Genomic DNA, 21,014 nt, shown 5'->3' with positions numbered 1-21,014 from the left:
TCTGTTTCCTTCAGTAAAAACCAAGGTGCAAAATCAGTCATTTTTTAATAATACGTGCATGGATCTGTTCTTCATACCCTTATAACAAGTCGTTGTGCATCCCACCACGTGTGGAAACAGATTCTTATTCACTTTAAAGACTATCCACACATTTCCCGTTCCAAATGGCATCTGTAAATGTAATTTATTCACAGTTAGGGATGTCAGTTGGGAACAAGCTGTCAAAGTGGTGTATAAGCACTAGATGAAGAAAAGGGTTAGATCTATGGTAGAGAGGAGCACACCTAGCTACTGATCACTGGCAGGCATGAGACTCAAAGAGTCCTGTAAGTTAGCAAAGTTCATAAATGTACTGATACCAAAATTCCATTCCAAATTACAGATTCCTCTTTTTTCCTCATAAAAATGAAAAATTATATATTTGCACATAGTGAGCTACTACTCATTGCAAAATACGTAAAACTTCACTGGAAGTCAGATTAATTAGAATTGGCTTCATTTTTGTAAGTACATTTCTCCAGTCAAGAACAAGGAAACTCTTTCAAACTTTGAAAAATAAGGTCATTTATAGATCACTTATTATGGCATATAGCGCCTTCGGAAGACTCCATAAAAGAGTTTGGCGAAATAAACACTTGAAGAAAAGTACAAAAATCAGTGTTTACAGAGCCATAGTGCTGTCTACTCTCTTATACGGATCTGAATCATGGGTCATCTACCACCACCACCTGCGTCTCCTAGAACGCTTCCATCAATGCCGTCTCTGTACAATCCTAAACATCCACTGGTCAGATTACGTGACTAATACATCTGTTCTAGAACAGGCAGCAGTCACAAGTATTGAGGCCATGTTCTAAGAACACAGCTGCGTTGGGCAGAACACATCTCAAGGATGAAGGACCACCGCCTCCCTAAGATCGTGCTTTATGGTGAACTTGCCACCGGCTGCCGTAAGAGAGGAGCCCCGAAGAGAAGATACAAGGACTCCCTGAAACAACATCTCAGCCTTGGCCATATCAATCATCATCATTGGTCTACTCTGGCCTCCAATCGGGAGGTCTGGAGACACACCATCTTTAATGCTGCTGATGCTTTTGAGAAAGCACGCAGGATCACTCTTGAGGAGAAAAGACAACGCAGAAAGAATTGTGCCTTACAGAATACATCTCCTAAGGAATCTTTCTGCTGTGCCTTTTGCAACCGGACGTGCCTATCTCGCATTGGCCTTTTTAGCCACCAACGCGCTTGTAACAAACATGGGTAGAGCCCTTCCCAAATCTTCGTTCGCGAAGCCTAGCCATGATGATGATGATGATATCATCTGCATTGTAGTTACCTGAGATGTAATTGATTAAAATTACATTTGTGCCTGATGTGTGAGATACAACACATAGCATTCTTGTGTACAGCATTTCCCAGTCAACTGTTGTTCATCTCAGATGAGACAGGAACAGCAAGAGGATAAAGAGAGGTCATCTCCAATATTCCACATTATTTTTCAGCCTGAAGATTACACCCCAGACTTGTTTTAAGAAATACTGTGAGTCTCCCTATAAGTGATTTCAAGGCATGTTGCCAGACTAACACTTCAGTTACTCAGAAAAAGCACTAGAGGCCTCTTTCATTGATGCTGATAACACCTTTGCTCTAACTGAAAGGATTTAAAATCCATTCTTTTTTTTTTTTCATTAGTTGTGCAGTTCACTTCTGTTTTCCTTCTCCTGGATTGTGCTCATGGGTTATTTTAGTATTGTTCCTACTTCTTTTCAAACAAGTTTTATTTTCAGATTTTCATGCAGTAGCCTAAAACAGAATGAAGTTTATCTGGTGTTTAAAGATGCTTTGTAAATAAAAAAGCTTAAGAAGGGGTCATTTAGACTCATGTTTTGTAATAGCTTTGTATTGCAAAAACGAACTTACTCTAAATTCAGCCTGAGCATATCCTTCTAAAAACAATAGTACTGTTAGCTCTTGAAAACACTTAGTTTCTGATCTCAGGATCATTAATGATTTTAAACATCAGTAACATAAACTCATATTAACAAAAAAAGAAAAACATTCTAAACTAAATATGAACAAAAAAAGAAAAACATTCTGAACTAAATATGATCTTTGTTTGCTGTCATAAAAAATTCCTTTTCCTTGCAGGCTGCCATTTTTCTAGAAAAAAATAGATAGTATTTATTAGCTGGAGTTGTGTATTCTTTAGAAAAACACAGGGTATTTCTAATTTTTTGTCTCTAAACCTACTTTTTAAAATACTAGCAATTAAGGACAGATGTAAATATTAATGATTTCAGTGTCTGCAGATGTCTTCCTCTAACAACCCAGAACTTCCACTGAAATCGCTAGGAATTACATGCATATTTGGAGTTAAATTGGAGCTTTTTATGAGATGTCCAATTGGCTTTTTTAACACGGCCTAATAACATTAGCCTTTTCGTGCATGACATTTTTTGCTTCAGAGGAACCAATGAGGGCCTAACAGCTTATTGTCTACCTTCCTTACCTTTAAGTTTAGAGTTTAGAACCTTAGACCATGAAGCAGCTTTAGGGACTGTTGATCTGGGTCAATCTCAGAGCTGTTGGCACTTGGGCCTAGTTTCTCTGCAGAAGCTCTGGTTTCTAGTACTGCTTCTCTCTTCTCTCCTCCTCAGCATCCATGGAACCACACATAGAAGAATTTCCTGACCATGTGAGGATGTTATTTACAGGACTTCCGCTGAAAGTTCAAGGAGGGGGTAGATTTGCTGTCCCCACGTGGCTGTTAATGCTGTGAAAGTTTTCTGGAAGTGGCAAGCACTCTTGTTCCCTTTCAGAGAACATGAAAAGAAAATTTTGCATGGAATAATTGCTTCTGAAAAAAGATCTTTGTGGGGAAAAGGCTTGGACAAGTGTCATGATGATGATGGGAAAACATATATTCCAAGGTCAGCTGATAGTAAGGTTAATGTTTTCACGACAGGACTTGACTCCCTCTCTGAGAACATTAAAGCATCTACGCTAGTGCTTGAATATTAGTTCCTGTTTGATTTATTCTCCCTTTTCAAAGATGGATTATGTATTTCAATAAGCATTTTAGAAGGCCTGTTTTGTAAGTCCATTTTTATCTTTTTTATAAGGACTCTTCCTGAATAGTTAACAGCCAGAAGTGATTTACGGAGCAGCAAAAGGGATGTGACATATGAAGAGATCTCCTAAACACTGTATTTTACATTCTCAGGCAGGAGAGGGTCAAAACCTCTTAAAGCAGTAGTCTCCATTCCACACTGGGTGCTCCGTTGTGGTGTATCTTCATTGCACCAATGACAGTTCAGTCTGTCTTCCATTTTAAAGATCATTCCTCTTCTGAGGAGACCCCAGGAGAAGGTGTTGCCACTACCAGGAAACAACATTGCTACTGACTGGCCAGAGAGAACTAAATCATATCTCTGTAAATTGGATGTTTCTTTTGGTCCTGGAGACTCAGTACGCTCCATGTTTGACAACCCTTCTGCCTGTAAACTGATGTCTCTTCCCTGAAGCTGAGAACATTCACTTTGTATCATGCAGAACACGGCTAAACCCAGTTCTGGACTACTAAAATTACATGTCAGTGCCACAGCTCCAACAGCAAATGCAGAGTATACATACTAGTCCGCACTCACTTAACCACTGCTGAAATCTGAGTCTGTCAAACAGATGCCTGGAAGTGGATTTGGACTCTCAGAGAAAGTATTTCCTCTCTAAGGCCTCTCTGCACACAGTGTGCAAGGAGTTAACAAGGGAGCTACTTTGAAAATAGAGGCAGAAGGTCATTGTCGGCAACAGCAAAGACTCCTACAGCCTGCCATGGAGAGCCTTTCACCCGTCATTTCCCACCCAGGGGATTGTAAACATTGGCTCACAGCCATGGAGTCCTACAGAACTTCTCTTTACTTTCAGAATATACATTCGTATGTCTTAATGGAAACTGAAGCACGGCAAGTTATTCCTGCATGTCCAGAAGGAGAGAGGGAGCTTCTGTTCAAGTTGAAGAGATGGGGGAAAGAGCCATTACTCACACTGGAATTTCAAAACATAGAGATACGCTTGTTTAGTGGTGCTTCACATGTAACATAGCTGCTGTTCTCAGGCAAACTTTCTCAACTCACAGGAATGTGTAGAATGCTGTCACTTAATCAGAATCCAGAAGAGGTCTTTTATCTGCTATTTGTTAGTAACTAGCAATATTGCTCTTATCTCATTGTCCTTTAGCCTGATGCAGTGCCCTCAGACTTGAGAACTTGTAACATGAAAGTACTCATTACCTTGAACATTCTTGTTTGTATTGTCTTAAGCTATTATCTCTTTAGCTTAAATAAGATGCTTTGTATGAATTTTGAGAGAGTTGAGTCATCTGTAGAAGCCTGTTCTACAATATTATTTTCACTAAGAAAACGTTTTATGTTTTTATAAGTCTATAACCACTCTGGAATAGAGTCTTCAGTGATCTAGACTAATTCAGATCTTTTTCATCCAACTAGTACAATATGTTATCTGCAACTAATTTCCTTTGGAATGTGGCTTCTTGAAAATAACATAAATTAATCATACAAGCTTTAAAGTTAAAATTGGGAAATAAAGAATAACAAGGTCTAGTATTGGACCAACTGTAACATTCTGTTTTTCTGCTAAATCTTCAGATAACTAATATCAGTTTAGAAAATCCTGTAACATTTTTAAGTGGAGGAAATTTTCTTTTGGGTTCTTTAAAAAGCTTGGGCTTCGCTTTGTGCTGTGAGTCCTAAGTTTTGGCTAGTGAGTGTATCAAATAACAAGGAAGGAGATGTTGCTTCTTTCTCCACAGAATAAAACAGTGTTGTCTTCTAGAATTTTTATAAGTCCCATCCATTAGAATCATCGAGATGGAATCAGTCTGTCTAGATACAAAGTAGACTGGTTAATGTAATTAATGGGTGCTTTTATTAGTGATGGTCTAATGTAAAATGCATACACATTCCAGAGCAGTATCCAGAAACTCGGCTCCTTGCCCCTTCCAGCTGATTGTTCTTAAGCACTCAGCTGCTTTCAGACACAGTCTTGCCCCATGACTCATATGCTCCTGGTAGAATAGTGACTTGGCTTCAGCAAAGGCAAGGAAAGAGCTGTCACCCAAAAAAACCCTAGCCTAGTGGTCAAAGAATCTGCTTGGATGTAGGAGGTGCCAATTAAATCCCCTTCATCTGAGTTTCCGCTTTGAGATTAACCAGTAGCATCTGCACGAGACGTTAATGTGGATGCAAACACATATTGCTTCTACCACCACTCTTAGTTACAGGCTTCACCAGGTAGGACTTCATATGGACTTTTGTTGAGAACATCCATATATCTAGGGTATCTGTCTGCCCAAAAGTGCATCACACGCAGTAGTGCTTCAGCTGAAACACAGGTGCCTGTTTCTCCAGCACGGGCCTTTCTGATGTGAGGGTCTACACTGAAAACCCACAGACATTTTCAGACTAAGAAGAATTTGATGACTGAAGATGCCTACAGAGATCATAATCTTGGAAAGTCAGTGGATTGTGCCCTGCATTTTACTGATTTTAAGCTAAAAAGGCTACTTAAATGTAAGATTCAGACAGCCTGAAGACCTCTCTTAGTCTTTTTGTCCTTTCTATCCAGTCCTCGCTTTTGTCTGGAAATCACATGTCTACAGCAGGTTCTTGTCCTGCTGATGTTTACTTCAAGACTCAACTAATTTCTAATGATCTGTGGTATGTTTAAGTATGTATAATGCATACATCTATTCATATATTGCATCTGGATATAGAAAGTTCAGCTTTTTCTTTATTTTCTGGAGACATGTATTTCCAAACCTCTTTTCTCACTTGTTATTAGAAAGAAAGATACTTCATGAGGATTTGGTTTCCCAAATGTAATTTCAAGGAGTCCTCGAAAGGCATTTTGTAGGAGTTTCATCTCTGTGGTATCGTTTACAATTTAACTTATTTCAGTTTAAAGCCATACATTTATGTAGGGCCACAGTAAAATTTACTGCATTGAATTTCAAATGTAGAACAGATTTGCACTGTTTAGAGTTGCCCAAATTCTTTATGCCATAAGTGTAGGAAGGTCCAGCTTTGTGTCAGTCATCATGATGATAATCTGATTGAAGTCTGCACTCCATGAAGTAGTGAGGGCAGGTACATCCCAATGGAGCTTCTGTTGCAGAGAAGCCACCTTGTTTGCAACCCTGTGTTCCCTTTAGGTTTTGCTGTAATACAGGAGTTCTGACTGTAAGCTGTTGCTTCACATGAGCATCACTGACAGATGTTGCTCCACCAGCCCCTTTTTATGCTATACCAGGCTATCAGTGAAATTAGTACTTTGCCTCCAGGCCTCTAGTCAAGCCTTCGTAGGGTCTGTAGCATTAGGAGCAAAAGGTTCCACTTCCTACAGGGGCATCATGATCACAGTCTGCCTTGGCAAAGGAGAGCTATGTGGCTGCATAACACTGTACCAGGTGTTGTGGGACTCCCACCATACCATGCCATGCTGCTGGGGAAAGGTTACAGCTCCCAGTGCCAGTGGATGGGTAGATGGGTGCTTCCCCTAGGAGTTGATGGGACACAAAAGTGAAAAAAGATCAAAATTAAAACAAGAATTTTTAACAACCGTAGCTAAAATGTAGTAGAGATATGAAATTTCTCATTGTATCAGTTTTATAAGTTATCCAGGCAAATATCTTAATTTTAGATGTGCCAGAGACTGTTCTTGTATAGATCAGACTTCAGTGTAAAAGATATTGGGAGAAATATTTTCAGATTAATAGGGACTGAGCTTATTTTGCCTTCATACACATTCTGGGTAAAGATCAGGCAAACTCTTACTCAGCAGCCAATCCACTCATGCACATATGTCCTCTGCTTACCATGCCATATGCACACAAGGTACATCTCTTATTTACATGGCCTGCTGGCTGTTTGTATCCTTACTTTCCTGTTCAACTCTTGCTGTTAACTCAAGGCACAACTTCATTAAGTTTCATTCTCAACTGAATGAAAATAGTATCTTTCAGAAGTTGTTTGTACCAAGTTTCTGCTTTTCAGAGTCCCAAGCTGAAACTTTGGTTTATTCATAGTAGTCTGTAACAATTCAGGACCTAACAGAATACTGTGTTAAACTCTGACCGAGTGGTTGCATTTGCCTCAAAATGGTAGAAAGCATTTCTTTTTGAGAGTGATGTGTTTGTTCAGGTCAATTTTGATGGTTGTGTTTCATTAAAAACCTTTTAATTCCACCTTCTTTCTTGTCTAGAAGCAGTTGTAGAGTCCACAGTAAAGCTTCTCACCTAGAGAACTGGCAGTATTCAATCCATTCTTTGAGGTTTCTTTGTGCATCTCTCCTTTTGTTAAAGATAGTGGGCCCAAGTTCCATGGGAGTGAGGTCTGTGGTGACCTTCATGGTTTTCCTTCATTTAGGCTTTTTGTGTTCAGAACTGAAGTCCCACACAGTGCCCCAGGAAGTGGGGAGATTTTTTTCTGTTGAGCAGACTCTGGTTTTCTAGTAGCAATGGAAAGCCGGTCTTCATTATCAAGTCAAACCATAAATTGTAAGGCTCAGATTCTCTAGTCTGATGAACTCGGAAAAAACACCCAGCAGTCACAAGGGCAGCTTTGAGGGATCTTAGCATGGAGCCAACCATGGTTTGAGTTGAGTTGGATGAGTTGGTTTTGTGGCTACCTAAGGATGTAGAGTAGAGCGAAGCAACTGGAACAAAGCTGAAGATCTGGTACTAGAGATTAGGACTGTTCCCTCAGCTAGCTAATGCCAACAGGAGAACTGAGCTAGTGGAAATGTGCCAAATTGATGCAGCCAGACCCAGAACAAGACCTATATTCCAAGGCACAGTCTCAGGCTGCCACTTTTTTAATGTTTTAGTTTCTTTTGGTATTGTGAAAGAAAATGTCTTCTTTCTTACTGTAGTTGTTTGACTTGAACAGCCTAAGAAGCCAGTGGTGTTTATTTCTTTCTGCCTTTGTGGGGTTTTTATCTCTGAGAGAGATTATTAGAATTTGCTGTTTAAGTCTGCAGATTTTTTTTGGTTATTGAGTCTTGAAGCATGATTGAAGAATGGCTACTTTTATTTAAAGTCTGTTGTTCTCAGTGTGGTCAAGTATCTTTATATGTAAATACATTGCAGAATGAGCACAAGCCTCATTGCGTGCAAAGCCGACCACTTCTGTAAAAAATTGAATTGTTCCATATTCTATGGAAGGCTGCTCTGCAGCTCAGAGAAGAGAGCATCATGGTTTTGATTTCAATACACAGCAAGATCTGGCAGGTCTTCGACTTTTTTGGAGTCTGAATCAGGTGGGGTAGTATTGCTGACACTGTTTTTGCTTCTTTCTTTTTGTATAAAGATAAAGCACTTTTCACTTGCATTCTCATGTAGTCTTTCAGAAATGTTCTCTGTATTGTGCCAGTAGAGAATTTTGTGAAATATTCTGCTTAATGGAAATACATTTCCTTGTATTGGTTTTGAGGTAAGGTCTGGATCACTAGTGGTTTAAATATTACCTCATCTTAAGAGCCAGTTTTCCTTTCTAGTTGCTGTTGCACACAGATGCTTAGTGCACAGAAACTTTTAAGGTAAAAACCACTGAATGTAGGTAAAGCATCCTCTGCTACAGACGTGGTGTGCAAACACATGCGCACACACACACAGATTCACACCTACTGACAACGGATGTACCTAGAAATATTCTTCAGCAGCACCATCACATTGGGTGATGTGGTTCTTCCTAGAAATAAAAAAGGAAAATTCTGGTTAGTTTTGTGTGTATAGAACATCAAGGAAATGAATAGCTTCTTTATTTGTCATGTTATCTTACAGTAAATGCTAAACCATGTTTCCTTCAAAGCACAAATGATTTAGCATCAAAAAGAGGAGATCACATTTTAAAACAGCAACTTGATAGGGGATGGTACATGTGATCAGGATTTGTGTCTCCTATAAATAAATAATTTTTTGTTTGATGATTTAACTAATGAAATGATAACATTCATACCACTTTTCACAAAGCTGTTCATCAGGCTTGTGCCTAAAAGAGACAAATGCAAATAAAGAGATAAAATTGGTATTACCATGTGTACTTCATGAGACCCATTGCCCTTGAAAGGATTTCATTTTTATGTATATTAAATTTTTTGTCAAGAAGTAAAGGGCTTTGTAAAAACCGCCAGGATAGTTTAGTACACTTTTACTTTAAAAGGGAAATTATTTTAATGTTTCTATAAACAGACAAACTATTAATCATCTTTCTCTAAGAAAGAAACAATTCTCTCCAGCCATACCTACCTCTGTGATGGAACTGAAAAGAGTTACATAATAGTGGAAGAACCACTACTCAAAAAGAGATTAAACAAATAAAATTGTTCAGATAGATACTATCCCTGGAAACTAAAGTACATTGTATAATATAGTGCTTATTACCTTCTCCATCACAGTTAGGAATAATAATAGGTCTTCAGAGTCTAAAGAGTTCAGATCTAAAGAGAGTCCTAGGCTTGCTTTATAAACACAGAATGCTCTGTGAATTCTTTAAGGATAGTGATAGGAAACCACAGTAAGACAGTCCCCAGCAAGTAAAGCAGATACACCCCTTTTCCAAACCAGATATGAAATATGTGTTGCAGTCATTGTACAAAGGCTAAAAGGTCTGTGCTAAAATCACCTATCTTGGCCTCATTATACCTTTGGAACAGGGTGGTTTTGAAAGCCACCTCTGCCTTTGCAGGACTTTGTTGCGCGTGGTGCTGCAGGGTGCAATGAGGCATCATCTCTCCCCCCGTCCTCACCTCTTCTCTCCTTGCTCCCCCCTCCAGCACTCCCCAGACTACCCTCTTCCTTATCTCCTGGGACTCTCACACAAAAACACACAAAAAGTTTCCCTGTGTGGCATAGGTGTGTTCCACTCCAAAGGTTTTTGAAGTGTTCCTGCGGGGCATGGAAGTGGAAGGGGGAGGTGGGAAATATTGCTGCTGGAGCAGAGCAGCTGGGGGGGATGATTTGCTGTGCAAGAGGACTGGAGAGCGGGGGCATGTTGGGTTGCGTGAAAGACTCAGAGTAGCACACAGGACAAGTGTCAGGGCCCGTGTTCCTGCAGAAATGACATCATCTCATAACTTAGTGTCACCAGCCCTCTGGATTGCCACTTCTGTCCTGCTCAGTCCTGGTAGTCAGTTACTATTCCAAACTGCAGGTAATGAAACGTTATTAAACAAATTCTTTCTTTTCCTAAACAATTTTTAGTATTACACTGATTTCATTTTAAGCAATGTTACACTGTCAGACCAGTGAGCCATTTTAGCATATTCATTTAAGAAATTACATTTCTTCTTTTCAGACTCTGTTGAGTCTTTTCAACAATGTGTTCTACCAGGTGAGATGGAAGTAGATTAGGGAGAGAGCCTCTCTGCAGTGAGCCTTCAAATCAATATGCCATCTGTAATTCTGTTCTCTTCAGCCTGTCTGTGGTGAGTGTGTCAATCTTAGTCACACAGCTGAGAAGAAATTTTTTACAAAGCTTGAAGAAAACTTTTCAAGTTGTTTTAGAATCTCAGACCAGAAAAAGAAGGCATGCAGTAGCAGGTCCATAGTGAAGTTGGAAAGATTCCACTTTGCGTCCTCCTGAACAGTTTGAAGCAAAAGAATTTTTGTGAAGTTGGGAGACCATGAAGCGACACTAAAGAGCTAGATTCTACATACTACACCATATATTCTGTAGCTATGTTCCCTCATTTTCACTCAAAAAGAAAGGACAAAATAAGTGAAAAATAGTCAAAAAGATGTTCCAAAGATCATGTGAAAGCCTCATTAGTGAGAACTGAACAAAAAACCAGAGTTTACGAACCATGGTAAGGAACATTAAAAAAAAATTTTACACATAATCTTTCATGAGATTTAAATGCTTTAAATAACAAAATTAGCTAGCATCTAATGGCCAATATAATGAACAAAATCAGCACAGAAGAAACCACAATCACAAAAGCAAAATACTTGGAAGAAGAATTTTACTTGGATTCAAGGATACTTTAGATTAATTTAAGCATCCTGCTAATTTCTTTTGTAGCATGATTTCTGTGGAAGTGTTTTAAAAGGTTTGATAGTTCTCTTCAAAGCCACTTCAGAACTAATTAGAATAGAATTAATCTCGTCCAGCTTTGGATATTTAAAAGGAGGAGGTCTACATTTGTATACATGAGATTTTTCTCATAGATAGTAAGCAACTGCAGCATGTGTTTATCTGACGTGTACAACATGCTTAGAATAAAGTAAGACCAGTTACTGGGTGAGATGAGGAGTGGGCCATGCCTCCCCCATCCCATTGCTCTCCTAGAACCTCCTCTGAATCAGAGTTGATGAGGGAAGCATAGCAAAATGCCTCCTCTCTGGAGTGAAAGGAAGACCCGGGGCCACAGCGTGACTCACTGGCTAGTAGATTAAAGAGTGCCAGAAAATGTTAGTGGGTACTGGAGCTCAATTGTCTATACTGTTAAATTATTAGAATGGTTCCTGGCATGAGTTATTCCAACCAGCCCTTCCCCAGACAGTTCCTAGGCACAGGCAGTTAAGCATGGACCAAAGACATTCCCAATAAGCAGTTTGCATGTGGTCACCTTTTTTGGGAGGCTGAGAATTTAATAATATAGACATAGACCACTCTGTACTTGTTGGTCTCGGTGCCAAAGGAACATTTCCTGTCCTATTTAATTTCCTAGCACAGACATAGCTGCTGTGTTACAGTCTGATCCCTGCTTTGTTCCTGTAGCTGTGCAACTGGGCATTGGTCTGTACTTAAAGTCTGTGGCAAACCAAAATGTAGTCTTTTGTGTCTATGTTACTCAACCCCATCCCTAAACCACTGTTTGTCTTTGTCTTTTTTGAACTGAATGCTATTCAGACAGCAACTATATTTGGAAAGGGCTGTGTATTGTGCAGATCCATTTAAATTAAGCAGTTATCCAAAAATGAAAATCTGCTCTGTAAAGTAAATGGAAATTAAATGAGACTGACGCAATGCCTAGATCTTGTGTTAACATTGCTAGTGAGCAGACACTTACCACTAATTCAATTTTTCCATCAGAAACAGGTACCGTGAAGTGCAGGATTGAAACTCCTGGGGCTAGATGGTGCCAGATAGCAACATCTGTCTGGTATAATAAGACAGAAAGCTTTATTTCAAAATGAAGTTCTCCTTCTGACTCTAAATACAGCTCTTCCCTTGCTTCTCATTGAGCATATTTCCTTCTTTAGAGGGTCAGCCACAGCCTCAGTAGACTTTTGCAGATTTTCTTTTCCTTTCTAATGCTTCTCAGATACACGTTTCATTTCTTTTCGTCATGAAGTGCTGCCTAAATCTATTGACATTTAAATTGTTAGAAGCAGTGATCTGCAGCTACTGATACTGTTCTTACTTGATATCATCCCATCTTATGTGGGTAATGAAAACATAAAATGTGCTCTGGAAAAGGAGCAGAGTTACCTCTTTAGGTACGTATTTCTTCCATATATGAAATATTCTCAATCTTTTCATATGTAGCTTGATCTGTTAAATAAAAATGTATCCTCAGGACGGGCAGAGTAGGCTGAGAGGCTAAAGGGGAAAAAGGAGTTAGTTTTTCCCAGGGGCATTTGGAGGCAGTTGGAAGAAAAGAGGACAGAGTTTTAAATTTGAGGGAGCTTGGAGGTGCAAAGGAGCAGATGGGGAATGTGATGGAAGGCAGAGCATGTGGGATGTAGCAGGGCAGCAGGCTGTGTCCACTCAGGCATTTGCAGAGGAGTAACAGGGAATTAGGCATGTTTGGTGATGCTGTCAGGGTGGCTTGTGGCAGGCAGGGGAGAGGAGCCAGGAGAGAAGCTTCTTAAATGAGAGGACTAAAATGCAACATGGTCACTAAAGTCTACAACCTCCAAAGTATTTAGGAGTCTTGTGCTGAATTTAGGATCTCCATTACCATGTGAGCATGAACCCCTTTTCCTACAGAATAATCACCATGTGCCACATTTCATGTGTGTCAGATTTTCAGGAGAGACAGAATTTAAGTGAGATGTAGTGATGCAGCTGCTTGCTTTTTTCTTCCTAGAAATGGGACTTCATCAATCAGCTCTCTATCACGTGTGCTATCACTCAGGGAGACCCAGGTCTCCCTGGTGGTGTGGCTTACCTAAGTAAAGCATTTTTTCGCTCAGAACTGTGCTAAAGAGGAAATGATGATGTGGTTGTTCAGCCTCACCATATCCTGTGTTCAGAATAATTTTCATTTCTACTTCTCTACAAATGTTCATGGAGTGTCCACAAATATTTTCTTGGTTTCTATGGTAAGAGAGAGTGTGAAACTGTGTCAAAACCACTGCATCATCTGCATCATCCTGTGCTTTTCAGGAGAAGACCATGACCACAAGAGGAGTCATCTGTGGCATTACTTGTGTGCAAACTGACATTGAGTACATTTTGATCCCTTTCAGGTTCACATTTTGAAACAAAGACTTGCATGTTACAAACCATAAAGGTTACTTGATCACTTCTATAATGACGCATTAATGACAGAGTATGTCAAAACAGCTCGACACAGATTACTTCCTCTCTGACTATAACGCAGTTAGGCATTAGCTGAAGTTTAACTGTAAGTCTTTGGAAATCTTTTTTTTTAAAAGGTGTAAGTTTCCAAATTACTCAAGTAAAATCTTCCAGTCCCCTGTGTATGCATGCATGGAGTGTAGCAGGGTGCAAATGCTTGAGGAACTGTGCCAGTAAGGGGTCACATGGGAGAAGCAGCTAACGTGCTTCTGCAGCTGTCTGAGAACAGCACTGTTCCTCTGGGCAAGCACGGGGACCGGGCACGCTCTGCAACGCTCCTCTCAGGAAAGGAGCATCTGTCCTCTACCACATTTCCCTGGAGAGGATTCCAGTTTGGGGTGTACATTGTCAGCAATATTCGGACGGTCTCATAACCGCACAGCCCCCAGTTCTTTGCCTATGAGAGTGCAAAGCCCTAACGTTGCAGGGCTTGTGGACTGGGGAGATTAAATCACCGTTAGGCTCCATGTGAGAAGAGCCGTGTGGATCTCAAACCAGGAATCATGAGGTTTGGTGGTATTCCCACGGATCAAAGATCACACAACTCTTCCTCCTGACACTACACCCAGCCATTAACAAACAGTAATGGATTGAAATTGTTATATCTAATTTCTCAAAGCAACATTTCTTCGATAAGCTTTTCCACAAATGTACTGAGGGAATAAAAGTGTAGTTCAGCTTGAGAGCTATATCTGCATTAGGAAAAATAATGTGTTTAGAAGGAATTCTATCTGACTCAGATAGGGCAGCTCCAGAGAGAATCCCTGACCTTCATTTACCTTTGTCATCTTTCCCTTGAGTGAATCTCTGAAGAAATTTCTCTGTTTTTTATAGAGAGAAGTGTTTTTGAAAAGCCTCACTGGTATGGTAGCAAATCAGGAACAAGATAAATGGAGCTAAATAATGCCCAACTTCCACACAAGACTCTGTTTCTGTGGACAGGTATCTAGAAGTGTACCTTGCCAGTGCAGTACTTTGCACTGTATTATTGAACCGTTTCAAAGACAGATTTTATGAATAAAGATCAAAGTGTTTGAAAGAACCGTTAGCAAATATGACCACTTGTGCAAATATCCGTGAACCTCCCTTCAATAGCCATTCAGTGGTTCCAAAGGCTGTCAGGGCATGTAATGGTTATAATAAATGTTGTATTTGCTTTTGTTTCAGCTGGCTTTGACCAGCAAATTCGGCTGATTACTTCCATTGTTATTTTTCCTTAGAAGACAATTATATTGTTATCATAAAAAGCCCACTCTTCGTACACATTCTTTCTGTTGGTCTTGAAATTCAGAACTCACTTATCCTAGTTAACGTAATTTTAAAAATTATATTCATTCTTATATTTTTCTTTGTTTCTATCCTTGTTTCTTTTCAGTGTTTTTACTTTGTTTCATGCTCTTCCTGAATACTGCTTTTCCCACTTTTGTGTTTGTTGGAGAAACAACCCAATAATTGTTGAGACCTGCCCAGCCCCAGATTAATAGTCAGAGGTTTACATTATAGCACACACTGAGAAAATATTGGTACTTGGCTGACAGTCATGTGTTGTTATGGCTGGATTATAACTGTATTCAGGAGCAGAATGCTCCTGTGGCTCTGAGATTATATTCTAGCAAGATAATAGCTTATGTCGGACTCTGCAGAAGCTCCTTGTGTTCTTCTACAAATATACTGAAGATACAGTCACCCTCATCTGTATTTGGTCTACTTGTGGGAAACAAAAGGATAAATATAAACTGTCCCATCTCTGTTGTGGGTCCAGCAGGACTCATCAAAGTACATCGATAGAGCAGTGCCAATAAAATTCCCACTGGATTTTTGCAACATGTTGTGACATAATCACCGAGACAAGAACAGCCTAAAAGCAGGCGCTTTACATAGCGTATGTCCATGGGAAAGAGTGTATCATTTGAAAATACATTGTGAGAGAAGTTAGTGCTGGTCTAACCAACAACACGTGGGTGCAACGGTAAAGGTCAGGAATCTGCCAGGAATTCCTGTGCTGTGTTGCTTAGTTGAAAACTGAGAGTTTAGGGTTCCTCTGTATGCAAGGAAACCACAGTAGACAGCACTTACACCTTTGGTAAGGGACAGCTTTGGGAAGGGTTTGACTTAATCTGTATCCAGCTGGTAAAAAAAATAAGTTATAATTTCTTCAGTTTCTTCAGAGAGAGCTTTTGAGACAGGTCAAACGTGTTTATCCTGATTGGCTCATGCGCCTGAGTTGATCCCATTTCTTTTACAGAAAATAGTACATAATAAAGGGCTGAGAACAGATATGTGCTACAGGTTCTGATTTGTCCTATGGGTAAAACCACAGTAGCTTGTTTTTTTTACACTTTGGCTCTGGTGACTACATATAAAGGGTCCACAAAAGTTGTTTTAGCAAAACAAGGCCTTGTTCAATAGACTAATATTTGCTCTATGGAGAGCCCAAATCTCTACTGGAAAGTGTTTGGGGTCTGTAAGCTGCAAAAGCTTCAAAGAGTTTCTGGTAGTGTGCTGTGGTATTGAGATGTCACACCAGTGCTGTACTCTGATATTGTAGTTTTCTTGTACCCTGAACCGCACTCTTCTGGACAAGAAGTGGTCTCACTTCCTGAGTCATCATCACTGCAGCTATCCTTACTGAGATTTTTCCATACAGGACCCTTTTCTATTTGATGGCCAAACCCGTTTGCCCTAATATGTGAGTTTTTACAACATGGATTAAACTAATTGGAAGCTGCGCATACAACACTCATGAGGTTGTAATTCTACAGCTAAGTGTGATCTCTCTTCTGTTTCTTTTTGTTTTACAGGTTGTTACTTTGTGGTATAGAGCTCCTGAAGTCTTGCTTCAGTCCAGTTATGCAACGGCAGTTGATCTTTGGAGTGTTGGCTGCATATTTGCAGAAATGTTCCGTCGAAAGTAAGAAACACAGTTTTATTTCTTCGTGCTTTTCATTTGAAAAAATGTATAGTAATGCCTGTTGCAGTACACTGAATCACATTTATATTGGAAAAGTCTGATAGGATGTTTTATTTACAGTGCAAAATATAAATGCCCACTGCAAATTCATACTTATTGCCATCTTGGAGTCTCTTTTGATGGGAGTCTGCCTCAGCTCTTGGTAAAGCCTGTATGAACATTGTCATGTTCCTGTTGCACCTGAATCCAAATGCAGATAAAAGTGGGGAAGAGATGCTGTTACCAATGAGTAAAGCGGTATTGTGGGAAGGATTTACCCTGAGGAAAACTGGATACTGTAGTTGGCATAGTCTTCTTCCTCTGTAGTTCATGCATTGGAGCATCAGGTGTTGACTTGTAGTCCCCTCTTGGCATATTTGAGATCTAAGAAGTTACTGTAAAGTTTTTCTGGAGGTAGGGAACGGAGGTAGGATTTTTTAAGAGCAAGTTACGTAGTCTGAGGGTAGGGTAACAGAGATGTTAAATGTAGTCAAACACCACCACCCCCCCATCTTGCTGCAAAATATTACACCTGGATGCAGATGAGCTGCGAATGCAAGACGAGCTCTTGTGTACTGGTCTTTCCCCATCGAAGGATGCTAGTATGAAGGTTGTACCATGTAGGGTGTGGAGAGGAACAAACCTGCAAGAATTTTAACAAGGTAAACCTGTCTTGCTGTTAACCCCATTACATGCATTTGGATTGAGCTTACGGCAAAAAGTGCATGTTGTCATCACCTGGGTGTTCTCCATGTAGAAATTGAATAGCCTTTTGTAACACCCACTGCGAAGTCAAAGAATATACAGAAAGAAAGTGTGAAAGAAAAATATACACTGTGTGGCCTAAAACCCAGAATCAGTACAATTTACAGGGAGAAGCAATACTGCAAGGGCCTTGAGAAACAACTGTTTAATTTATACAATGTGAAGTTCAAAATACTTGAATAGTTGAAGTCTTGCAAAATAACTTTGGGATTTCACTACTTATTAATATTATATGGACAACTCATTTTGCTTGGGCTTCTTGCCTGGTCAGATGGCCTGGGTAGAGTTATTATACTCCAGCCTCTCTGTCTCTGACTTAGAAATGAGGTCAGAAGACGAGATAAAAAAAGAATGTGGCTTTTAGGAATATCAGTTAAACCCTCCACTGCAAACTTTTAAAGATTCAGTCTTAGCCCATATACTGACAGATTCACAGTAGCGTTAAGCTGCTGATAGTTTTTCTGATTCAAATAGTGGAATCAACAGCTTCGTTTGCAGTAAGAGTGATACAGGACAAACAAATACAGAACTTTATTACGTTCATTACGTTCATTTAATTTGAAGTATTCTTACAGATAAGAAATATTGCCATATACAAGCCCCACCAATTTAATTTCATTTTTCCTCTTTAAGGAAGTATGAGCTTTGCTGATTCCCTAAAGCCAACAGAGTAAATTAAATTAGAGGCAGTTAATTTTTCTACTTGTATACAAATGTAAATATTACATTAATATTACAGAATCAGAGCTTTTTTTTTAATGGAAATGAGATCTGATATGAACCACAGTTTGATAAAACCAGGACTTCTATTTTTCTCACCAAATGTAGGGTCAGTCTGACATTCTCAGTCTTAAATTTGGGTGACTGTCAAAAACTGTAGAGGTCAGGAGTCTGTCAAGTCTGTATGTACTATGTTCTTTCATTGCAAACAACATGACTTTCACATACTTACGTGTACAAGCATGATTTGGAAGACTGTTCTCAAGGCTCTTTGCCATAAAGCTACAGCGAACAGCACTGAATGGTATCTCCATGGACTATTGTGATGGGTTAATGTTGCAATACTGTCTGCATGATATATGTTGTCTTTCTGATTCTCCTGATGGATTGCAAAAGAAAACCCATGTTCCTGTGACCTTGGTAGCAATAAACTAACGTTTAGCAAACTCCAAAAGATTGAATAAATGCAATAGCGATTTTGCTGGGAAATGGTAGTGCCCTTGGATAATCACCAATCTGTATTTCCACTGGTGTTGGTAGGATAAGAGTATGAGATTGTTTGCTTAGTAGACATGGGTTTGATATTAAGACAGCCTTTTCTTTTTTCTGTCTTACTGGGTACTTGTTGCCTTCCTTCCCTACTCTCTTTTGCTTTCTCTTTGAAAGAACTTGAAGCTCTTCAGTACATTTTTAAGAAATGTACTGAAACTCCTCTGGGCTTTTTTATATCCCAGAGACTTCACTGGAATGGGTTTCAAATAAAACACTACACAGCATCACAAAACACATCTAAATCCTATTTATGTCAAGGAGGCAGTTGACAGTTTGAGTTTGCTTGAATATAGTTTTGTAAGCTGTTGCAAACACCATGAGGGTGCTGTAGGTTTAGACAAGTGTAGGAGAGAAGTGAGCTCTGTTTGAATGGTCCAGTCCTTATATTATAGATTGCTATGTCTCTTGAGTGGAAGACAGCTCATTTAATTTAAATCACTCTTAATCCAAAACCATTTAAGACAAATGCAAACAAAATATTTGTTTAAGAAGTAGATCCGAAATACACAGAAGTTTATAAAGGACTTAGACACAAAAAATGAATAAATAGATCTCTGTCTAGACACACCTAGAGTAAATTTGAACATTTTTCTCATCTTGGCTGATTCAGTTAAAAAATTACACTTCTCCACTCTGTTCTTCCTGCAATCTGAGGTTTGTATAAAGTTACAGCTGCTTTTAAAACACACATTTTAATTTTGATGCAGTTTTGTTGGTTTTCCAAAGATGAATACATAAATGTTGTATCCTGAAACTCCTCAAACAGATTCCCAAGGATTCTTCTCTACTTACAGATCAGCAATAAATTGCTCAATAGTCAAGTATATGTGTTATGTACAGAGAAACTATTCTGCTTTGTGTGTCTTTTTCTGTCCATGTGCACTGCTGATGAGACCACCCCCACATAAAGCATTTGAAAATTTCCTTATATGGTAGTTTCAGTTTTAAACTTCTTGTCTAATTAAGCAGGTTGCAGTGACTTCTAGATACATTTGGATGAATTGTCATTATCTAGTGAAAGTGTAAATGTAATTGTCATAGTGACTGTTTTCTTTGTGATTTAAAAGCTGTGGTGCATGGATAGGAATAACCAGTAAGGAAAATTGTAAGGTATGCTATGGCTTGCTACCATATCACAAAATCCTTCAGAGATAGAGCTGGCAGGACTGACAGGGGTCTGATGGCATGGCAGCATCCTTTGGCCCTTTTTTTTTTTAATGTTTAGATAAAAATAAGGATCACTTATAAAAAGGTTTCATTTTAAGGCTGAGCATTTTCCAGGCCAATAGGAAAGGGCTTTGTACCTCTTAGTGAACACCTCATTAAAGAGAAAGGCAAACATGGGAGTAGCATCCACTTCTGTCTGGATACACAAAACTCTTCCAACTGGCTCAAGGGCTGCAGGCAACTCCTAAGCAAGAAGCCATGACCAGTGTTTTAGGGAAGAAGGGGCTGTCTGTCTTGTTGCTTTGATTACGTAATACCTAGTCAAGGTGAATGAGTGTGAAAGGGGAAAAAGACTGGAATCTGGGTGAAATGCTCTATAAAAGGAAGCTCGGACCACCGGTCTTGGATTCTCTTCTGAGTAGGGAGTCTTGAGAAAAAATGTCGAAATGTTTTGATACTTAGTTCTTAGTTCATCTATACATGCCCAGTTTTCAAAATCATAATCCTATATAATTTCAATCCTGCAAATACTAGGATGTTGTTAGGTGTGCATGTGGGACTAATGAGTCAGATCTCTATAACAATTCCAGCTGGGCGAGTTTAACTATAATATTACACAAGCAACTGAGTTTGTCTCCCTGTTAAGTAAATACGGAGCTAAAATTCATCGGAAGAGACCATCAGTTTTTATAGCCTATTCACAACCCACACAAGCTGGTTGAAGAAGTCATACACGGGAGAGTGGCCAGTTGTTGTGACTGCATATGCAATCTCCACAAATGTTACAGACACCAATTCAAACCCAAAACTTGAAAGGCAGTCCTCTCCCAAAAACCTTTTCCACCTCCCCAAACCAAAAGTGAAACAATATTATCTCAGTGCCCCAAGCTTCATCTATCAGAGAGGGAAATTAATTCCAGTCACGTGGGTTTCTTACTGAGACCGTTCACACACCAGCTCCATGGTGGTTTAATCAGCCTGCTTTTGGTAAGATGATCAGTCCCAGAAATTCATAAGCCACAAGATTGGCACTAGTAGCATGAGGTTATTATTTATTCCTTTTTAAGTATTAAATCATGTTTTTAGCAGTTGTCTCCTTTTTCAGCCTACTCTGTCAGCTCCTAGTATATGTGAGACAGTTATTGCATTACCAGCTTGAAAATTGAAGCAACAGATAAGAGACGTTTGACTCTACTAAAATACCTATGATGGGACAAGTTCCCTGGTGGACACAAACAGCGGACATAGGGAAACAA

The 21,014-nt window shown here is 39.4% G+C and overlaps 1 protein-coding gene across 4 annotated transcripts in view; it reads left to right on the top strand.

Annotated features, from left to right (window-relative positions):
- The window catches only part of CDK6 (cyclin dependent kinase 6), a 134,209-nt gene that overhangs the window by 82,065 nt on the left and 31,130 nt on the right, over positions 1 to 21,014 (top strand). For all 4 annotated transcript variants that reach the window (XM_027684691.1, XM_027684692.1, XM_027684693.1 and 1 more), the window contains exon 5: positions 16,406 to 16,515. In XM_027684691.1, the coding sequence (XP_027540492.1) occupies positions 16,406 to 16,515 (110 nt within the window). The remainder of the gene's footprint in view (positions 1 to 16,405; positions 16,516 to 21,014) is intronic.

This window comes from Neopelma chrysocephalum, unplaced genomic scaffold, assembly GCF_003984885.1.
Source record: "Neopelma chrysocephalum unplaced genomic scaffold, ASM398488v2 Primary Assembly neopelma1_67, whole genome shotgun sequence".
Lineage (NCBI taxonomy): Eukaryota > Metazoa > Chordata > Aves > Passeriformes > Pipridae > Neopelma > Neopelma chrysocephalum.
The sequence above is the reverse complement of the archived record's forward strand: the minus strand, read 5'-3'. Positions and strand labels throughout refer to the sequence as shown.